Source organism: Haliotis cracherodii, unplaced genomic scaffold (genome assembly GCF_022045235.1).
Source record: "Haliotis cracherodii isolate W230 unplaced genomic scaffold, xgHalCrac1.p SCAF_13, whole genome shotgun sequence".
Lineage (NCBI taxonomy): Eukaryota > Metazoa > Mollusca > Gastropoda > Lepetellida > Haliotidae > Haliotis > Haliotis cracherodii.
In genome coordinates, this window is record NW_027266268.1 from 40073956 (window position 1) to 40094973 (window position 21018).

Genomic DNA, 21018 nt, shown 5'->3' on the forward strand with positions numbered 1-21018 from the left:
CAAAAGCTGTAGTCAGCCCTAAAGTGGACAGGACATCCGCTAGCTCAAAACTGGATTCCATCGTTTACCTAGGCATGGACACATTCACTTCCTCCAATGAATTCAGCAAGAACTGAAGATGAAGAGGCTTTAGGTTCTGTTCCAGCGAAGTCAAACCACTGGATTCTCTTGGAAGGAGGATGACCATGCTGAGTTTGTCCCCAACATAAGTTCCAGCATTGTGCAGTCTTTGATCCCACTGTACCCAAACGTGTCTATGGTGTTCATCATATCAACGACGATCATCTTAGAGGAGGAGACTGTGACGGAGGCCTTCCTTGTAGAGTCCTTATCAAAGACATTTGACCATTTTCCTCATTGATGTGTCTTCAGTGAGAGACAGGGGTGAGAACACTCGCTGGATCTTATTGTGGGTCTGTTCGGCCACCCAGGTATTGATCTTAGCTCAGTCTGACTCTGGGTTCCCCATGAAGTCACAGGAATCAGTTTCAGCTCCGAAATGTTGAGCCGCCTTTTTTGAGAACTCGGGGCACAGTTGCTTGTCCTTTCTCACAATCAGTATATAAGCCACAGCTAATTCACAGCCTTTTACTTTTCCAGTCATAAAAGTACTCCTGAAAAGCGATGTGTACGGTACGTGCCCCCTACAGGAGAATGGATATTCTCAGATAATGCAGCAGCATCATGTTCAAACTGTCATATGTGCCAATTACTCGAACATTTCTGCATACATCATTATGGAACTTAATCTTTAGCATATCTGGTTTGCGGCATAAGATATAATACGTTTGGCATCTTTATTACGATTACAGATCAAGCTATGTTCATCAACCTTTGACCGTGTATCCCATATTTGCAATTGTTATTGCATGTTTGACATCTCCTGTGAAACTACAAGGTCTGTGCAGCTGAAATATTGTATGAATAATCACGCTATGGTGTCTCCAATTAACGTGTGCGGAATAATACCTGTCTTGGCATACATGATATTTTTGGTATTAAGCTACGAACTTTTCACCTTCATGCAGTCCCGTTTTTTCTACTGCGATTTTGACATCTTCGCTTAAAGTATAAAGCTCATGAGGCTGACAATACATTCATATTATATTATATCTGGTCAACAAAGGACAGTTAAACTAACTAGCAAAATAACACATACCTGCACTTTCACGTGCGTCATAATTAAATAGCATTACATCTTGATAAGGTTTCATGAGGCTAGATCTTTCTTTGAATGATAAACAAAATGAGGACACTGTCACATTACAGTGGCATATGTTGTCATGTGTGAACGCAGGTCTCACCTCCAAATCGTCATCGACAGAGTTATCAGTATCGGAACTTCCATATTTTGCTTAAGAAGCAGAATTACCATATTAAAATATCTTTATAACATATTGATGAAATATTGAAAACAAAATTGTGGCAACACCCAGGTTTGAAGTTCGATGAGTTTATGTTAAGCTACTGCAGTTAGGCAAGGATTACTCACAATGAAGTAGTGGCGGGAATATATGAGTGAGTGAGTGAGTGAGTGAGTGAGTTGGGTTTAACGCTGCTTTTAGCATTATTCCAGTTATATAACGGCGTGTCAGCTTAATGTGGGAGGAAAGCCCAAGTGATGCAGGTCTTTGACGTTTACCACTTCGGTGACACCCACGAGCACTGGTATGGTGCTGACAAACCTAGACACATAATTGGGGCAAACCGGGATTCGAACCCACAGTCATAGGTTTCTGGCGAAACGCGGCGCCTTAAACGACTGGGCTACCCGTGCCCCCCGGGAATATATGAAGTCTGACGTCATGTTTTCTTTCGTTTGTATGACAAATTAACATTGTCGTGGCATGGTAACGTTAATGATTATGGCCGTTCGTTAAGCAAATTGAGGGCATTGTCAAATTACAGTGGGATATGTTGACATGTGTGAACGCAGGTCTCACCTCCATAATCGTCATCGCCATAGTTATCAGAATCGGAACTTCCATATTTTGCTTAAGAAGCAAAAGGATCATATTAAAATATATTAATAACATATTGATGAAATATTGAAAAAAAAATTGTGGCAACACTCAGGTTTGAAGTTCGTTGAGTTTACGTTAAGCTACTGCAGTTAGGCAAGGATTACTCACTAAGAAGCAGTGGCGGGAATATATCAAGTCTGACTTTATGTTTTCTTTCGTTTGTATGACAAATTAACATTGTCGTGGCATGGCAATATTAATGATTATGGCCGTTCGTTAAGCAAAATGAGGACACTGTCAAATTACAGTGGCATATGTTGACATGTGTGAACGCAGGTCTCACCTCCATAATCGTCATCGCCAGAATCATCAGAATTGGAACTCCATATTTTGCAAAAGAAGCAAAAGGATCATATTAAAATATCTTGATAACATATTGATGAAATATTGAAAACAAAATTGTGGCGACACCCAGGTTTGAAGTTCGATGAGTTTACGTTAAGCTACTGCAGTTAGGCAAGGATTACTCACAAAGAAGTAGTGGCGGGAATATATGAGTGAGTGAGTGAGTGAGTTGGGTTTAACGCTGCTTTTAACATTATTCCAGTTATATAACGGCGTGAGTAGATAATAAGTAAGAAGTATCCATCCTCAAATCCTCATTTGATGACGTCACAAGAGCACCTAGTAACCCCACGTGACTGATGACGTCACATAACCTTGACCTTGAGGATGGGGGTGGGGGGTTGGGTGTTGTCAACGTCATTGCCTCATTAATATGCAGAATAACTCATTAATATCCAAATGTATGCATGACGTCACAGGTCAATTAGGTTAATAAAGGGTCAACTGACCAAATGCAATCATGCAATTAATGACTTGACCATTCGTTAACCGTAGAACACGGGATAGTAATGAATGTCCCTATATGGACATGTTACTACGACCGGGGTTGGGTTGGGTCTTGACTCACGCGGAATGGAATGTCATTGTGAGACCATTTTGGCGCGAGAACATGTGGTGAACATTTGAACCTTTTGCTTTGAAGACATTTCTCTGTGGGCATTCGGTGGCGGGCTATGTGCGGTAATATTTAAAAGCCCAGGAACAGGTTCATGTAGAAAGATCTCCCGATATTCAATTACATTCATTAAGGGTCAACTGACCGTATGCAATCCTGCAATTAATTACTTGACCATTCGTTAAACGTAGAACAACACGTGTCTAAAAACAAGATGGCGGACGTTGCCATGAACGCTCACGGGTTGCCACGTGTCCTCGGTTTGAATCTCGCGCCTGACCTACAAATCAGTTCTATGAGGCACCATCCCACATCTCAGGCTACGTTGATCCATAAGTGCAATAACTCATTCATTGTGAAATATAATCATGACGTCACAGGTCAGAAAGAGTATTGAGAGGTCTGTTGTTCCAATGCAAGAAGGAAATGTGTTAATGAGTCCTTCATTAAGTGAGAACAAAGCATAGTAATGAGTGTCCCTATAAGGAAGTGGCTACTACGAGGTTCAAATGTGATTCACGGGGAAAGGAATGTCATTGTTAGACATATTCCATTGATGCATGTATTTCGTGTAGTAATGACTGTCACATGTGGCAAAGAGGGGTGTGAGTTGAATTTCCATAGAAACCACATGTCCAGTTCTTAACTCTTCTAGTGCTACCTCTTATAAGTTCCTTTTAACATTTAGTTGCCATGACAACTATATATAAAAATAAGGGTTAACAGTCTTGACTCCTAGCTAGAGGTCAGCTCGGAGAAATATAGAGTCGGTATCGCGAAACCCGTGTGTTGAAGACTGTAATGTATGCCAGTCTGGTATATGACGTTTTAATACTGTAAAATTCTATTCTTTTTCTAAAAGATGTTTGAGTTCAAAATGTCGGTTCAGTTTCCTAATTTAATTGAAAAATACTTGTTGAACCCATACCCAGAATCATTTTCATGAGAAAAAATAGTGTGAAATAACGTAGTTTCAAGACATTTTTATACGATATCCTTTCACATGTCAGCACTTTTCAATGAAAAAAGAATAATGTCTCACGTTTACAAGAGTGTTTCAGTTTTAATGCATAAAACTCTTGTTCTTAAACAATCTGGTGAATAGAAACAGCTGTTTCAACGGGGGGGCGTGTTAGGAGTATTGGGTTGTAGCGGACACGCCTGTTGACTGAGCAAACAACTGTGTTGAATGGAAACAGCTGTGTCAACAGGCGTGGCGTGTTAGGAGTTAGGTGTAATTGGTTGAAGCGGACACGCCTGTTTACTTAGCAAACAAATCTGGTGAATAGAAACAGCTGTGTCAACAGGGGCGTGTTAGGTATATTGGGTTGTAGCGGACACGCCTGTTGACTGAGCAAACAACTGTGTTGAATGGAAACAGCTGTGTCAACAGGGGCGTGTTAGGAATAGTGGGTTGTAGCTGACACGCCTGTTGACTGAGCAAACAAATCTGATGAATGGAAACAGCTGTGTCAACAGGGGCGAGTTAGGAATATTGGGTTGTAATGGACACGCCTGCTGATTGAACAAACAGGGCTCACGAATGAAAACACCTGTGTCAACACAACAGGGGGTGTTGAATATGTGTCAATATTACCCTATAAATAGCAGAGTTGTCATCTAAACCTGACATTCCGTCTCTCTTCGTTCATAAATGAACATTGTGCCTATCTGTGCCATTTATTTTTCACCCTACCTAAAGGTGACTCGGGAGTTTGTTTTTCAAATTGGATAGATTTATTCTTCGTACAAAAGGTAAGAGTTTTATGTTTTAATTTCATAAACAATTATATTAAAAAGATCTTCTAATTATAATTATAATTTCAGTATATCACAAGTATTACATCCTTGCATCAATTTTAAAACAGTGTAAATTTTGTCCCAAGATCTATCATAGTTGCGATTAAGAAAACTCCTATAAATTGTCATGTTGACTTTAATAGTCTGAAAGACAAACTATTCTATTTATTATCTATTTATTTATATATTTCAGAAAATAGAAGTGTTCCAAGCACATTGTTTGCTAGACTTTATGTAAAAAGAATATGTCTACCCCCTTCACAACACCTGTGTATACATGTGAGTTTTGTCAAAAATCCTACAGTAACAAACAGAACATTGTTAGACATCAGAGAAATTGTGGCCCAGCTTCCAAACATTTTGATTGTCAAATATGTTCCAAATCATTCAACCGTAGTGATAACTTACAAAGACACATACAAAGTCAACACAAAGATCCACAACCATCTACTTCTACTTCTACCTTTACGTTTACTTGTCATACATGTTCGATCACTTTCCCATCAGTGAAAGATCTCACTAAACACAGGAGACAAACCCATTCAAATCAACAAAGTGGTGGTGGGGCTGCAGCTAAACGTAGGAAAACTAATGTAGATAATCAACAGTCATGTTCGAGACAAGCAATAAATGGAAATGTCAGGGAATTTGATTTTATTCCTCAGGGTCAAGAGGGAAATGATCCCTACTATTATTTTGTGAAAATTCAACCTGACATGATTCATCACTTGAAAACAGAAATTGAAACAAAACATAGTATCAAGTGGGGACTTTGTACCCAATTTAGATTCAGCAAAACAAACTCGGACGGTCTGAATTCATTTACTGAACCTTTCTTTCGAACCAAAATGTCTCCAGCCACCCAAGCTGATGATTTGGATGTGTTGTACACCGTAGCCACAAACACAATCATGAAACTGATGGACAATTACGAAGGAGATAGTTCAAACTTAAACTTTGAAACTGTGTTGAGCGTGAAATTATCCGTGGTTAAATTTCAACCCTTTCGCGGAAGTTCATATCTCCCCCTCCATCCTTCGCTAGAGAACAAGCGCTGTCTGTTAAACATTAAAAACGTGGACGATGACCTCTGTTTTGCCTATTGTGTTTTGGCTCATCTGTTCCCCATTCAGTCTCAACTGGTCGGAGAACAAGTGAATCACTACAAGGACAAACTACACGAGTTAGATTTGAGAGGGTGTGAATTTCCCATGAGTCTTAAACATATTTCAAAATTTGAAAAAGCAAACGATCTCAGCATCAATGTGTATGGCATTGATGGAGATGAAGATCAACACCTTGTTGTCTTTCCTTTGCGAGTCAGTTCCGATATGACTCACTTACCTAAAGAACGTCATATCAATCTCCTTCTGTTAACGTCAGAAGTAGACGAGGAAGAGTCGGACGAATCCTCCATTTCTCATTATGTTCTGATCACCAGTTTGCCGGCTTTGATAAGAAAAGCTGGAGACACTAACAGCAAATTCATTTTGTCGGAAATGTTTGTGGACGTTTACATCTGATGATAGATTACAAAAGCACACCCCTTACTGTTATCACAAAGCTCAACGAATTAAAATGCCTGAACCAAACAAAGCCTTTAGAAGGTTTGGACTGGGTCACTATGCCAAAACAGTCAAAGTCCCCTTTGTGATCTACTGTGATTTTGAATCCGTGTTGTCACCTTTAGAACATAATGAGACATCGGAGAGGAGAAGTCACCACGTCCACGAGCACATTCCCTGTGGTTACAGTTATCAAATTGTATGTCGGGAACCCGACATGTACACATTTCCATTGAGAACCTATAGCGGCGAACGGGCCTCAGAGCATTTCATGACACATCTTTTGGAGGATTACGATCATATCATGGACATTTTAAATCATCCCGTGCCCATAAAATTAAAAGATGAGGAAAAGTTAGCTTTAGATTCGAAAACCCATTGCTATCTTTGTGGGGAGAAAGTACAGCAGAATGAGCGACACATCGATCACGATCATTTGACGGGTCGAGTCAGGGGTCTGTGTCACAATTACTGCAACGTCAACTACAACGAAGCCAAATTTGTCAATGTCATTTGTCACAATGCTTCGAGGTATGACAATCATTTGATTCTTCAAGCAGCAGAACTGTTTGCCGATCGAAAGTTGACGTGCATAGGTCAAAATTCGGAACACTTCATCATGTTTCAAATAGATCAACTTCGTTTCTTGGACAGTTTCAAATTTTTAAACACCAGCTTACAAAATTTGGCCAACAATTTGAGAAGCAAAGGCGAAGAAGAATTTGTCTATTTGACAAAGAACTTTCCCGAACATGTGGATTTGCTGACTCGAAAGTTACCCTACTTTTATGAGTATGTGGACAGTTTTGAAAAATTAGATCGAAAAGAATTTCCGAGTCGTGATGACTTTTACTCTTCCTTAACGGAAGAAACCATTTCTGAACAAGACTATGCCTTCGCCCGTCACATTTGGGAGACTTTTAAAATTAGATCGGTGAGACAGTTCATGGAATTGTATGTTGCCGTAGACACTTTGATTTTGACCGATGTGTTCGAAGCATTCCGTGACATGTGTCTGAGCTACTACAGATTGGACCCGTGTCAGTACTTTACTCTCCCGGGGATGGCCATGGATGCTTGTCTTTTGATGACGGGTGTGAGCTTAGATCTTATGACCGATCCCGATATGTACAACTTTGTCTCAAACGCAGTGAGAGGAGGCGTGGCGAGTATCAATCATCGCCACGCTCAAGCCAATCACAAACACATGTCCGATTTCGACCCGTCCAAACCCGAATCTCACCTGATGTACTTTGACATTAACAATTTGTATGGTGCAGCCATGAGTTGTCCTTTACCTCAAGGTCATTTTGACTGGGTAGACGAAACAGAAATAGAGTCTATTGATTGGTTGCAACTAGACCCCGAAGGTAGCGTGGGTTACATTGTAGAGTGTGATTTGGAATATCAACGTCACCTTCATTCTGTCCATCAGTCGCTGCCCCTCGCTCCCACCAAAGAAAGCATTCCCTTTGAAGATATGTCCCCCTATCATAGACAATTGCTCGCAGAGCTTGGTATCAAAGGGGTGAAAGCCACGGGAACCAAACTTTTTGGCACATTGAAAGACAAAGAAAATTATATCATTTACTTGGCTACTTTGCAGCAATATTTACAATTGGGTTTGAAACTGAAAAAAGTACACAAAGTTTTGAAATTTACTCAGACCAAATGGATGAAGCCCTACATTGACTTTAACACGCAGAAACGAAAAGAAGCCACGGATGACTTTTCGAAAGATTTGTTTAAACTGCTCTCAAATGCCGTGTATGGGAAACAGTTGCAAAATGTAAGAAATTACAAACAAATTGAATTAATTGCGACCGAGGAAAGACTGCGAAGGTTTTCATCAAAACCCAATTTCAAAAGTGTAAACATCTTTTCGGAAAATTTGGTCGTGGTGAGCATGGAAAAGGTGTCTGTGACTTTGAACCAACCCGTCGCCGTGGGCTTCACCATTTTGGAACACGCAAAAAGACTTCTTTATGACTTTCACTACAATGTCATGTTGAAGGAATACGATAGTGACAATGTCAGGGTCCTCATGACAGACACGGATAGCTTGTTTTATCAAATCTGGTCCCCTGTGGGTACTCCTGTCCGCGATCCTCAAAACTTTATGTTAGCTAACACCCACCTCTTTGACACCTCAAACTATCCCGTAGACCACCCACTTCATTCCATGGAAAGACACAAGGCCATCGGTTTGATGAAAGATGAAGTGGGTGGCAAAACCATCAGAGAGTTTGTCGGACTTCGTCCCAAAAACTATAGTTTTATTTTTGACAAAACTCCCGGTGAAAGGGTTGAGAAACTCACTGCTAAAGGTGTGCAGAAAGCTTTTGTCAAAAAACATCTCCGTCACCAGATGTTTAAAGATTGTCTTTTTAAACACCAACAAAACATGTCAACATTTCATCAAATTCGATCCATTCATAACACCCTCTACACAGACAAAGTGACCAAATTGGCTTTAACGCCTCAAGATGACAAGCGATACCTGTTGGCAGGTGGCATCGAATCTCGACCCTATGGATTTAATCCTATTTAGAACCTTTTGTAACCTGTTCATTTCAAGAAAAATTCTAATCAATTCCCTCTCATTAGTACAATAAGTGTCTAGCAAACATGGATGATATAGCATATGGAAACTTCATCCCTGTGTTCCTGATATGTGAAAAGGTATTTCTTATGCAAAATGTTTTTCACAAATGATGTAAAAGAAACTTTAATTCACTTATCTTATCAAAGATAAATAACCTTTTATTGCTGGTAAACTTCTGTATGAAAAAAAAACTTGTCAGAAACTAAAACTTATACATATATGACAGAAACTAAAAACTTGTATGTTAGAAACTAAATGTATATATCAGAAAACAAAAACTTGTATAACATGAACTAAAATTTGCATGATGGGGAAAAATATTAATTGATAATTAACACATTTTTTGTTTGCTCTTACAGGATGATTGGAAATCGATTCAGGGTGACTGGAAGCCAAGGAGAAGTGCTGAAGGAAGGAAGAATTCTCCAAAGAAGTCACCTTGCGGCTTGTCTTACCGGTTCTCGATGTCTCGAGAGAATGCTGAGACATCAGGTGAATGGAGCAGCAGAGAGTCTGCTTCACCGGAGACCCTTCTCTGTGACCAGCCAAGAAGTTGTTATTTCAAGACGGTGGCGTCACAAAAGAAACCATAACCTGAAGAAACACATTCGTTCAGTGTTTGAATCTGTGATGACATCTGTTTATGTGGATGAACTTCAGAGCAAAGTTAATGAATTGTGCAATAAAGACTGTTACTGATGTGAAGTCGATCATTTATCTCAAGTCCATCATCCGTGTCTGATGATGGCTGCTGATGAGAGGGTTGATAGTTATTTTGATGATGCACTGTCAACAATGTTTCCCAGGCTTATCCTCGAAAAGACAAGAGAGCAAATGACATCATCATCCAGACTTTTATTTTCACTCCTTAACACCAAATGCTATGAAAACGAACACTACTTGAACACTCATTTCTTTACTTCGAGTAGAAAAGAACGAGTAGAACAGAAGCTGAGAGAGAAAATGAGAGACTTTTTGAATGTGACGATGATTTTATCACATTTACCTCATACTAGTGTTTCTACATCAAGAGACATGATACTGATTAGCTCATGAGGAAGGGGCATAACTCTGATTGCTTTAATCCTCTCGGAGAAGACAGTGATGTCACACTAAAAAAAAAAACAATTTTTTATTATTCTATTGTAATCCAAGACACAAGTGTCACTAATGTTTATAGTTCAAATTCTCATGGTAATAATCCAAGAAATTGATTCATGATATAATTTTAAAATAAAATCTATTTGTGTTTTCATTCGTGTATGTCTTTTCTTTGTTGATGTTATCGTGAAAGAAGAAAACAGAATGTTTTTATATTCATCATGAGAGAGTTTGAATAGAATGTAACCAAATTACACTTACACACATACACTTAGTCATCAACCAATGAGATTCTTTGAGTTTAAATATTTACATAACCACATCCAATCATCATAGTTGGGTTGTTATTTTCTTAACACGTGATAAACATAAAATCCTATCAACCAGTGAATTTCAAATACTAAAATAGTGACATGCACAAAATCACGCCTATATCACTCATTTCATCGTCTACCCTCAGAGACAGAAGTTGTGTTCGTAAAAAACAGTGTACCATGTCGGCAAGGTTTGTGCAATTTTTCTTAGTTCACTCAATTAATTTTTATTTAGTAATCACTACAATAGGTATAGCTTTATGATAAGTACTCTTGAGAAGCTGATGCATGCAAGACAATCAGCGAACCAAGAATATCTTAATGCTGCTGCTGCTCAGCTATAACATGATATTGTCAATTTCTGAACCTCTTCATACTATCTTTTTAACAGAGTGGGAAGAAAAGACAAATCTACATTCTATTCCTGGAAGCAGGTCATGAAAATGCCGCACACCCTAAACGAGGCAGTCATTCACCAATCTCACGAATGGTTTCCAAATCGTGACGAATGCGTGAAAAACGCCAAGCGCAAGTTTCGAGACGATTTCAACGTCACTAAGCGAGTGATTATAAAAAAATCTTGCTGGGCACTCTCCGCGGACGAGGTCGCCGTGGCGGAGAAGATGAAACTCGTTGAAAACTTGTTGACTTTATGCTACTGTCTTCAACTCACCAAGATGATCAAACGACTGTCTCGTGAATTGTGTTTCGGGTGCATGTTCGATGCAGAAGGTGAATGGGGCCACACCTGCGATATGTCTGAACAACAACTGATGGAGAAATACTTTAACACGGCATTATCCGACGTAGACGATGGAGAGGTGCACGAGAGCTGGATAAAACTGCTGCTAGAAGACCCAAGTTTTCGAGATGTGAGGGACTTTAACTTGGTCCCGTATCGATGCAAGGACTATCGTGACTCTCAATTTAAAACGTCTCAATGGAAGGAGGGATTGAAAGAACGCGTCGAGAAAATGTTAAAGTTAGACAAAAGAATGTGAAATGTTTTTTCTTGGGACTAATTGAATGAATGTTTTGTTTGTTTATTTTAATTATGATATTGATTTGATAATAAAAATCAATGTTGAAAATTTGTATTTTGTTTGTATTTTATCTTCAGTCACACATAATGAGCGAGTGAGTGAGTGAGTTAGGGTTTAATGCCGTTTTCAACAATTGTTTTCCGTTATACCATGGCGGCAGGGTTTATAGCTGCAGGAGGAAAAGCCTGCATCACCAATGTGGTTATGTGATGCAGTGACACCTGCGAGCTTCGGCCTGGTACCTGCGAACAGACACACACAGACGCACAACAACAATGATATAAAACGAAACATCATCCATGATATTCTATCATTACACGATGAGCTCTCGAGAGATAACTTCTGACAAAGTACTAGAAGATTATTATTTCACTCCCAGAAATCCGGGCGCGTTTTTGGGTCCGAGTAAACTCAAAAAGGTGTTAAAAGATCAATTGGAAGTTCCAGCGAGCAGTGTCAGACGGTTTGTCAACAATCAAGATGCTTACAGTTTACACAAACCCGTCAGATACCGTTTCAAACGAATGAAAGTCAGAGTGAATTCTATCGACGAAATGTTCGACGTGGATTTGGCCGACCTGTCTAGGTTTACGAAGTGGAACGATGGTGTGAGATACTTGCTGGTGGCCATCGACATATTGAGCCGCTTTGCATTCGCCCTTCCGTTAGACAATAAGAAACCCGAAACCGTCTTGAAAGCTTTCAAACACATCCTCGAACAGCGACGTCCCGGGAAGGTGAGAGTAGATGGCGGAAGCGAATTTAAGGGGGCGTTCAAGACGTTTTTAGAAAAACAAAAGATAAAACTCACCATAGCTCGCAACGAAAACATCAAAAGTAATTACGTTGAACGTTTTAACAGAACACTGAAATCACTGATCACCAGATACATGACCCACAATAACACCAAACGTTATCTGGACGTTCTGGCGGATTTAGTATCCAATTATAATCACACCCTTCATTCGTCTCTGCCTCATCTCTCTCCTGCAGACGTCGATAAAACCAACGAAGTGAAAGTGTGGGATCACCTCTATCTGGAACCTCTGAGAAAAGTCAAACCCAACATCAAGAAATACTTATTTAAAGTGGGCGACCTGGTTCGCATCTCATACCTCAGGAAACCTTTCACCAAGGAACTTGATCTCAAGTGGACGGAAGAACTGTTTAAAGTGGCTCGACGTTACAAGAAGCAAACGTTCCCTCAGTACAAGCTGAAAGATTTCCACGACGAACCCTTGATAGGTAGCTTTTACGCAAACGAACTACAGAAGGTCGAGAAAGAGGGTGATGTGCTGTGGCAAGTCGACAAAATTCTGAAAAGAAAAAAGGTGAAAGGCAAGACCCATGTTCTAGTGCGTTGGCTAGGGTGGCCCAGTTCCTTTGATTCCTACGTAGAAGAGAGCGAACTGAAAGACCTCTGATGATGGAAAAGTACATTTTTCTCAAAAGCTCAGACTCCAAAACAACTTCCTTTCCTCAGAATTCACCCTATCATTTTCGAGTCAAATTAAATCAAAGGTTAGTCTTTGACGGATTCTGGGTGGTGTCTTTAGTCGAGCTCAATTTTGGAAAGCTGAATCAGAAAAAAATCCCCAGTGGTGACCCCTACGTGGACGTGTTATGTAACTTATGTGACAGCTCGTTGGTAGGGGAAACTCAACTGGCCTTATTGAGACGCATCGATCTGAGACAGGGGCCTACCTATACGTTTGGTAGTGAATTTACCATTCGTGTCAAATTAAAAGAAACCGACAATATTGAGCTGTATTTAAAGTCGGGGAGTACCTCTACACCGTCATTCTTAACGGAAGAGACCTACGCCACACTTCACTTAAGACGTTATCCTTTTGTGGAGTAAACATGGATGCTTCGCGCCCATTGTATTTCCCCGACTACGCCAAGTTTAAACATTACTTTGACAAACACGCGACAAGGTCATCCTCCAGACTTGTTAATGGGAAGATGCAAAGGATGGTGATTCCAGTTCATCGACAGGCAACACAACAACAAAAGGCAGATCCTCCAACTAAGGTCACTCTCCAAATGACATCCGAATCCCAAAGCGAAGTAGAGAGAGCAGAAGCACACGGCAAAAGAGAAAAGGCTTTAAAACGCAAGGCGGGGGCTAAGTGCGTCACAACCAAGAAGATACGTCGAACTGACAACATCAACGCACCTTCCAAGACGGCTAAAGTGCTCAAGTGTACCCCAGTGAAAGAAAACGACATCTTTAGTTAAATCATGGCCCTGTTGAACGACAAAGAATTCGAGGAACTGGTTCCCGAAACCTTAAATCTCTTCACTCTACCTCCCTATCAAACCAGCGTTCAGAAACATTACTTCGTCAACGTGCGTCCTCTGAGCCAAATCAACGATTCCACACCTTTGGAATTTCACGTGTCCAATTCCGGAGGCGACTACGTCGATCTGAAGCGCACCCGTCTGCACCTCAATGTCAAAGTCACACAAACGGACGGTACAGCATTAGCAGAAGATGAAAACGTGGCCCCCGTGAACCTGTTTTTGCAGTCGCTCTTTTCTCAAGTCACGGTCTACCTGCAGAATCAGCTCGTGTCTTCCACCAACAACCATTACGCTTACAAAAGTATGATGAAGACCCTGTTGGAGTACGGAGCCGAGGCAAAGACCACTCAGTTGACAGCTCAGCTGTTCTACAAGGACGTAGCTGAACAAAACTCCGACCTGGAGAGCAGCGACGTCACTGGATCTATCAACGGCGGAATGTCATCGAGAGCCTCCTACATAGCGGACAGCAAAGTACTGACCATGTCGGGACCCATCTACGAAGATATCTTCGACATGAACCGGTACCTGCTGAACGAGGTGGACCTGACATTGAAGATGTACAGATCGAATCCTGAATTCTGCTTGATGAGCAGCGTGACCGAGCACGAATTCAAAGTTCAGATCTTGGATGCCTACCTGCAGGTGTGCAAAGTCAAAGTCAACCCCGCCCTGATCTTGGCTCACAACACGCTGTTCGAAAAGACGAACGCTCTCTACCCGTATACAAAAAATGAGGTCAAGGTCACCAGCATCCCCACCACGCAGCAGACTCACTGCATAGACAACGTCTCTAACCCCGTGGCCAACAGATACGTTGTCGGATTGGTGGACAGTTCGAGTCTAAATGGCAGCTATACAGGCAACCCGTTTAATTTTAAGTCGTCCATGCTTAAAAAGATGACGTTGTACATCGATGGGGTCAGTGTTCCGGGTCAACCCACCGAAGCAGATGATGTCGCCTGTTACGTTAACATGCTAGACGGCATGGGTCTGTGGAAGGAAAACAAGGGAAACGCTATCACCAGAAGTGAATTTCTCTTGGGGAATGCCTTGTTCGTCTTCGACATTGATAAAATGTGTGCAGATTCGGAGTACCTGAACCTGGTGAAATCTGGAAGTGTGAGGCTCGAACTTGAATTCAAATGGCCACTCACCACGACGCTGAGTTGCGTCGTCTTGACTCAGAGGAATTCCATCATCGAAATCGACCAGGCTCGCAACGTGTTTGTCAAGTAACTTTCAATTCATTCAAAAGAAAAAAGCAGAGACAATATGAAAGCCTCTCAGCTTTGGTGCGCCATACAGTGTGACCCGAGTTTACAATCTCATGTCATAGGTGTTTTTGCCAAAGATACTTTGCCCACTCTGACACCTGGCCAGCGTGCCAGAGGTGTGGGACTCATTGTCAACACAGAGACTAGCACAAGAGAAGGTCGTCACTGGATCGCCATGTATTTCAAAGGGAATAAAGCAGAAATGTTCGATTCTTTATCAGAACGACCCGTGGATAAAGTATTCGATCACTATTTGAAGTCTGAGAATAGCTCCTCTTACACTCGCAATAGAAAGCAATTACAATCTTCAAACTCTGATACATGCGGATTTTTTACATTGTATTATCTGTTATGTAAATTCAAATCCAATTTACGCATGGATGATATTGTACAGCAGTTCGATACAAATGATCATTTAATCAACGATGAATACGTTTCCGCATTTGTTTGTCGCTATTTTAGATATTGTACAGATTCGTGTTCACGCCATATTCATGAGTCATGTACGAGATAATCATATGACATGGGAATGTAGTTTGTGAAATGCTTTGTTTCATGTCTATATGCTGTGGTAGAAGTCAATAAAACATCAGTTTTAGTCCTCATTGTGTCATGTTGTGTATAAATACCTATGTGAGTAGTCTATCAAAAACAGTTCTATGGTAAAGAGTGACCAAGACACATCATCACCATGGAAGAAGAATTGAAATGTCTGTTGCCTTTTCAAACCCCTACTACCATATCAGTGGTGGGCGGGTCATCGAGCGGTAAAACAGTTTGGGTTGCACAACTGCTAAAAGAAGTCAATACCATGTTCGACCCAGCACCAAACCTCATTATTTACTGTTACGCTGTTTGGCAAGATGTGTACACTGACATAGAGAGATCTGTCAACAACAACATTCGATTTCGGGATTCTCTACCAACAGAAGATGAACTAAAATCGTATTCTTTGGAGACTGACAAGAACTGTTTGCTGGTCGTCGATGATTATATGGAGCAAGTGTGTAAAAATCAGTTATTCTTACGTCTCTACAGTACTTTATCCCACCACCTCGGGATTTCCGTCATAAACATACAGCAATCGGCCTATCCCAAAGGAGAGTGTAACAGAACCATGTCTTTAAACACTCATTACTTCGTGCTGTTGTCCAACCCACGATCGGCACATGAATACAAAATTTTAGCATCACAAATATTTCCGGGTCAAGCGAAATATTTTTCGGATTCCTTCCAGGATGCTGTGAGTAGGAAAAAATACGGGTATCTCGTTATGGATGTGTCGCCCTATGCAGAAGAGGAATACGGACGTTTGCGTACGGGGATATTTCCAGGTGACGTGTGCACGGTGTACTTACCACAGTAAGGAAAAAACAACAACAACAGAAAACAAACCATTGCGCATGACATTGTTGATGTGTGACTAAGAAGTACAGATGTGCTATACCCTTTTGGTTCATTTCGCTTTCACCTCACAAACAGAACAGAACTAAGGCTCGAAACACGATGGATGTATGTGGGAGGTTTGATGTCGATTCAGTTACAGACTGCGCAGAAATAATAGAGCGCAGTACAGATGTGTACGGAGAAAAGTTTAGCGACAGACTGAAATCCTTCGCTATCTGGCCTCTTCAGATGAAGCAGTCTCCAAAATCCATGGCAGAGGCTGGATTTATATACACAGGACAAAACGACAGAGTCTACTGTTTCAAATGCAAAATTCGCGTACACCGATGGATACCAGAAGATGACCCGATGACGGAACACTTCAGACTGTCCCCTCGCTGTACCTATATCCACATGGTGTGCGAAGAACCCAAGGTCAACAAGGAAGGGTAGAAAAAAGAAATCTCTGTTGGTTTTTTGGGGGGAGGGAGGATGCAATAAAACACTATTGGCAAGCATACACCTGTTCATTTGAGAGCGAGACAATCAAACAGTAAACACCATTATGAGTGAACTACTGGAGAAACATTTAACTTTTCTACTGATGCTGGAACAAGCTAACACCAAGCAAAGAAAAGCTTTGCTGACGCATGCATCGCGTGAACAGTTTATGGGTGTTATCACTCTGTTATTCAACATTTTAAGAGGGAATATACACTTATTGGATGAGGATAAAATTCGACTGTCGCGTCACAAGAAGTGCATTCGATCCTTGGCCAGCAAGACAGTAAGTCGACGTGAAAAACGTGAGTTGATACTCGCACATCATTCTGTTCTCCCGGTTTGCATCAGAGCCTATCGAGCATACCTCTCGTCGTCAGCACAGTCGGGAGATAACGTTCATCATGAGCAAACCTTTGGTTCTTCTGACGAGGGAGACGTATCAAAGATTGATGACCAACCGAGAAGAACAGAATCCACAGACGACAGTGAATCAGACAGCGGAGGATCCTCAGACAGCGATTTCTAATAGACTTGACAATGATACATCACTGCCTGTTACAGAGGGACAAACTGAAAGAAAGCTCATGCTTCAAGTTCCTGACCAGTTAATCAGAGACATTTCCTCTACGAAGACAATAGGGAGGTTAATGGCTTTGTGGTTGTTCGTCAAAGAAAACATTCTGAGTGGGCAATTGAGTTTGAATAAACATTTACAAGTTGTGATGAGCAATGGAGATGTATTGCATAATTCAAACATTGTGGACTTGATTCGCTATGTCATCACGTCACCCCGTGTTCAAAGCAGACGGCATCCGGAGGGTTACCAGGAATTTCATAAACTTTTAAGACAATTAAACGTTCCAAAGCATTTCGTGAAAAGCAGACAAAAGGAAGACAAAAAAGAAAAGCGTGTAAAAGCCTTAGTTATCAAGCGTAAAGCAGTTGATGGTGTGCCCGGGAACGCTAAATCGAGAAAGTTAGAAGCTTTTTAATGCACATGAACATGTATATCCATATAGATGATGTACAAGTTGTCGATACAAATTATGCATAACATGAAATACATTGTTTGTGATAGTTTATGACAAACTAATGTTTACTTTTGATCAACATTGTTAACCTCTTGATGCTTTTCGTCAATTTTGTTTCTCAATGTATAATTTCATTGTGTTAAATAAAATGTAGATCTCATTATTTTTTTCCGGTGTTGTTTTTAAAAATCCCCTTTCCTCGAGAACACTCCGTTACACAATGGTTGCAGTCTATTTCCAAATATGGGGACTGAAACAGGAGAAGAAATCTACATTTGCTTCCACATGACTTAATTGCAGTTGCAAACTTCAATCCCAAGGTCTTTTAGTTCTACAGTAAAACTCAAATCCCAAGACATGTTTGTTCTGCAGTAAAACAATGCAGTAAACATCCCATCACTTTGTATCAATGATATGTTACTGAGGGGTTAGATGCTTTACCATCATACTACATTGTCTTTGATTAAGAAGGTTCCCGATGTCAATTTGCGTGTTAAATGTATGCAGTCTTCTATTTTCCAAGGATGGACAGTGATATACAAGGAGAAGTTTAAGTCTACACTGTTTATTCACTGATGACGTCGCAAGATGCGGTAAAGTAACTTTAGAAAGAAAAGAAATATGGACTCTTTGTAGAAAATGTTCAGTGATATAAAATCATTGTTTACCATCCGTGTTGAATAAGCTGTACTTGATGAAAGTTATTTTATTAAACCTACATTCATACATATGGACATTGAGCCGTAGGCATCACGCCCTGGAGTCTGGACCCGTCTTGTATTCACAGCAGCAGGTGTTGCGGCTATTGTATGCCCCCACGAATGTCAACAGCAGGGTTGCATACCTATTATGCTTAAACCACATCCAAACAACCACATCGTGCTTGCCCCTCCACCAAAAAAAAAACCCAACAAAACAAAAACGTGTCTGACAGGTTCCCATGTGTCACATTTTTTTCACACAACACTTTCATAAATATGAACTCAGCACTCCCTCAGCAATACAGAATAGGAACTGTGGGCAAATTAAAGAATCCATTTTGTTTATCTGGTTGACTTAAAAACATCATTTGCCATGCGATCTTGGTGTTGACATATGAGCGTACACATCCTCGATATTATGTGAAAGTCCGCAATACTTGTTGATATAAGGATGTAAAATTTCACAAAAAAAATAGACATCAAACAATTCTTATTAAGTTCATATTGTGCTGTTCTGTTTACATACACAAAATGAGGGCGATGATATGTCACTTATTGCTGTCAGATCTCTTCACATCGACTCAGGATGTCATTAAGCCAGCAGTCAAAATAATGTATGGCATTGTTCTCTTGGGGAAATGCGTATGTGAGCAGAATAGTTCCTCCAATAAATGTCGGTAAGTTAAACACAAGATGTAAGCATTCATCATTGTTTAAGCGCTCTTCTCTGGGACAACCCATATCATACCACCCATATCATAAGTTATGATTTAAACATATTTTATTCAGTAAATATTTAGTGAAGTCGCAAGTCTGACAGTCTGATTTTAGGACCGGTCAGTTAAATCAAACTGTCAACAACTCGATTGCCAAGCAATATATTTACTTATCAAACATAGTCATACACGAACATGCTCTCAATCAATCTCCAATAATTATCAAATTGACTTCCAAGTTATCAGGCAACGACCATTCCGTTAGCTAGCTATCGCGGTATTATAATATGTATCTAGCAAACAATGGTTACATGTTCAGTTTAAAGTTAAAACTGTCATGAAATATTACACAATGATTTTGCAAATTCGTACTTTGCAGAGTTAAAGATTATGGTTGTAAATTTCACACAGGCGAATTGGTGTTTTTCATATAATTAGTATTGTTCCTTTACAAAATTAGATCCTGATATTCTTAGTATTCAACATGCCTTTATTGAATAGCATATGATAAAATTACACCAGTTTCTTATAAGTGAAAAATCTAAGAATGAACACACCCCACGTAGCGTGTTTAGTTTAGAACCGTATGACTAGACAAATTATTCGTTTAAAATATTTGCGTTATTCAATGTCAGTCAGACAGTTGGGTGTGGGCATCTAACGGTGTCGGGACAGTCATCTAGGCCCGCAGTTTGGGTTTTCATTGTCAAAAAACGGGAGGGGTGTTTCAGTTGTATTGGACCGACCATTATTTATTGGATAAAATTCAATACGCGGTACGTGAATTCTGTCTCTCCATTCACGTGTATCACATGACATGTGTATGGTAACTCATACCATATGTGAACTTTCTACAACGGAGTGGAGCAGTGGTTAACCATTCATAAGCAGGCTCACGATAAATGGCATGTGGTGACCTCAATTTCAGGAGGCTCTCTGGACGTTAGTATTTCACAAAACAGCGACACTGACAAAACAAGGTGTTATGTGTATCACATATACCAACTCATTCGGACTGTTGTAAAATAAACCTCACTTGTTACCATATAAGCAATATGATCTACTGTTAGATGCGTCGACAACTGTGTACATAGTACACTAACTAAATATGGAAATATTACTATGCCCATTGAGCGTTGTAAAGAAGGTGATCACGTGACTCCCCAGCGAATATGTACTTGGTGAAGCTTGCGTTGAATTGATCATCGGGTTATCTTCCTGACCACTGGCAGAGGACACAATACACCAAACGATTAATCTTAAGGTTTTAAAAAGCTAATCATGCTAAATTCAGAATATTCTAACTTTATCTCGAGTCATAGAAATGTATCATGACAAGGGTTAACTAACACTATGCTTAGATCACCTTTTAAAAACCTTAAGATTAATCGTAACTGTTTTGTAAAAAGAGATAAAAAAAGACAATATAAGAATACATCGATCGATGTCTGACTTTATTAAACAGCACATAGGTAAAGGTAACTACATCACGATGTCTCTTCATTACGATGGTTCTTCAATGGGACGCCATTTGTGGTGCACACATCCTGGAACAAAGGGAACATTGAATTTGTACATGTACAATGAGAATTCGTTGGACTCATGATAAGATAATAAACTCAATCAAGTTTTTTTCTCTTACAAATGCATACATCATGCAGAAACAGACTATAACATCTACAG

At 40.2% G+C, this 21018-nt stretch overlaps 1 protein-coding gene and 1 pseudogene across 1 annotated transcript; both read left to right on the plus strand.

Moving 5' to 3' along the window:
• The first annotated feature begins 8695 nt into the window (after positions 1 to 8695).
• On the plus strand, positions 8696 to 10011 carry LOC139458713 (uncharacterized; annotated as a pseudogene).
• A 3646-nt stretch (positions 10012 to 13657) lies between these two features.
• LOC139458714 (uncharacterized protein F54H12.2-like) lies at positions 13658 to 14959 on the plus strand. Its single transcript, XM_071240123.1, has one exon. It carries the CDS (start codon positions 13658 to 13660, stop codon positions 14957 to 14959), a length of 1302 nt encoding a protein of 433 aa, XP_071096224.1.
• The last annotated feature ends 6059 nt before the right edge of the window (positions 14960 to 21018 follow it).

Coding starts and splice junctions, on each gene's coding strand:
- LOC139458714 (XM_071240123.1), top strand. CDS start 13,658: ATGGCCCTGTTGAACGACAAAGAATTCGAGGAACTGGTTCCCGAAACC.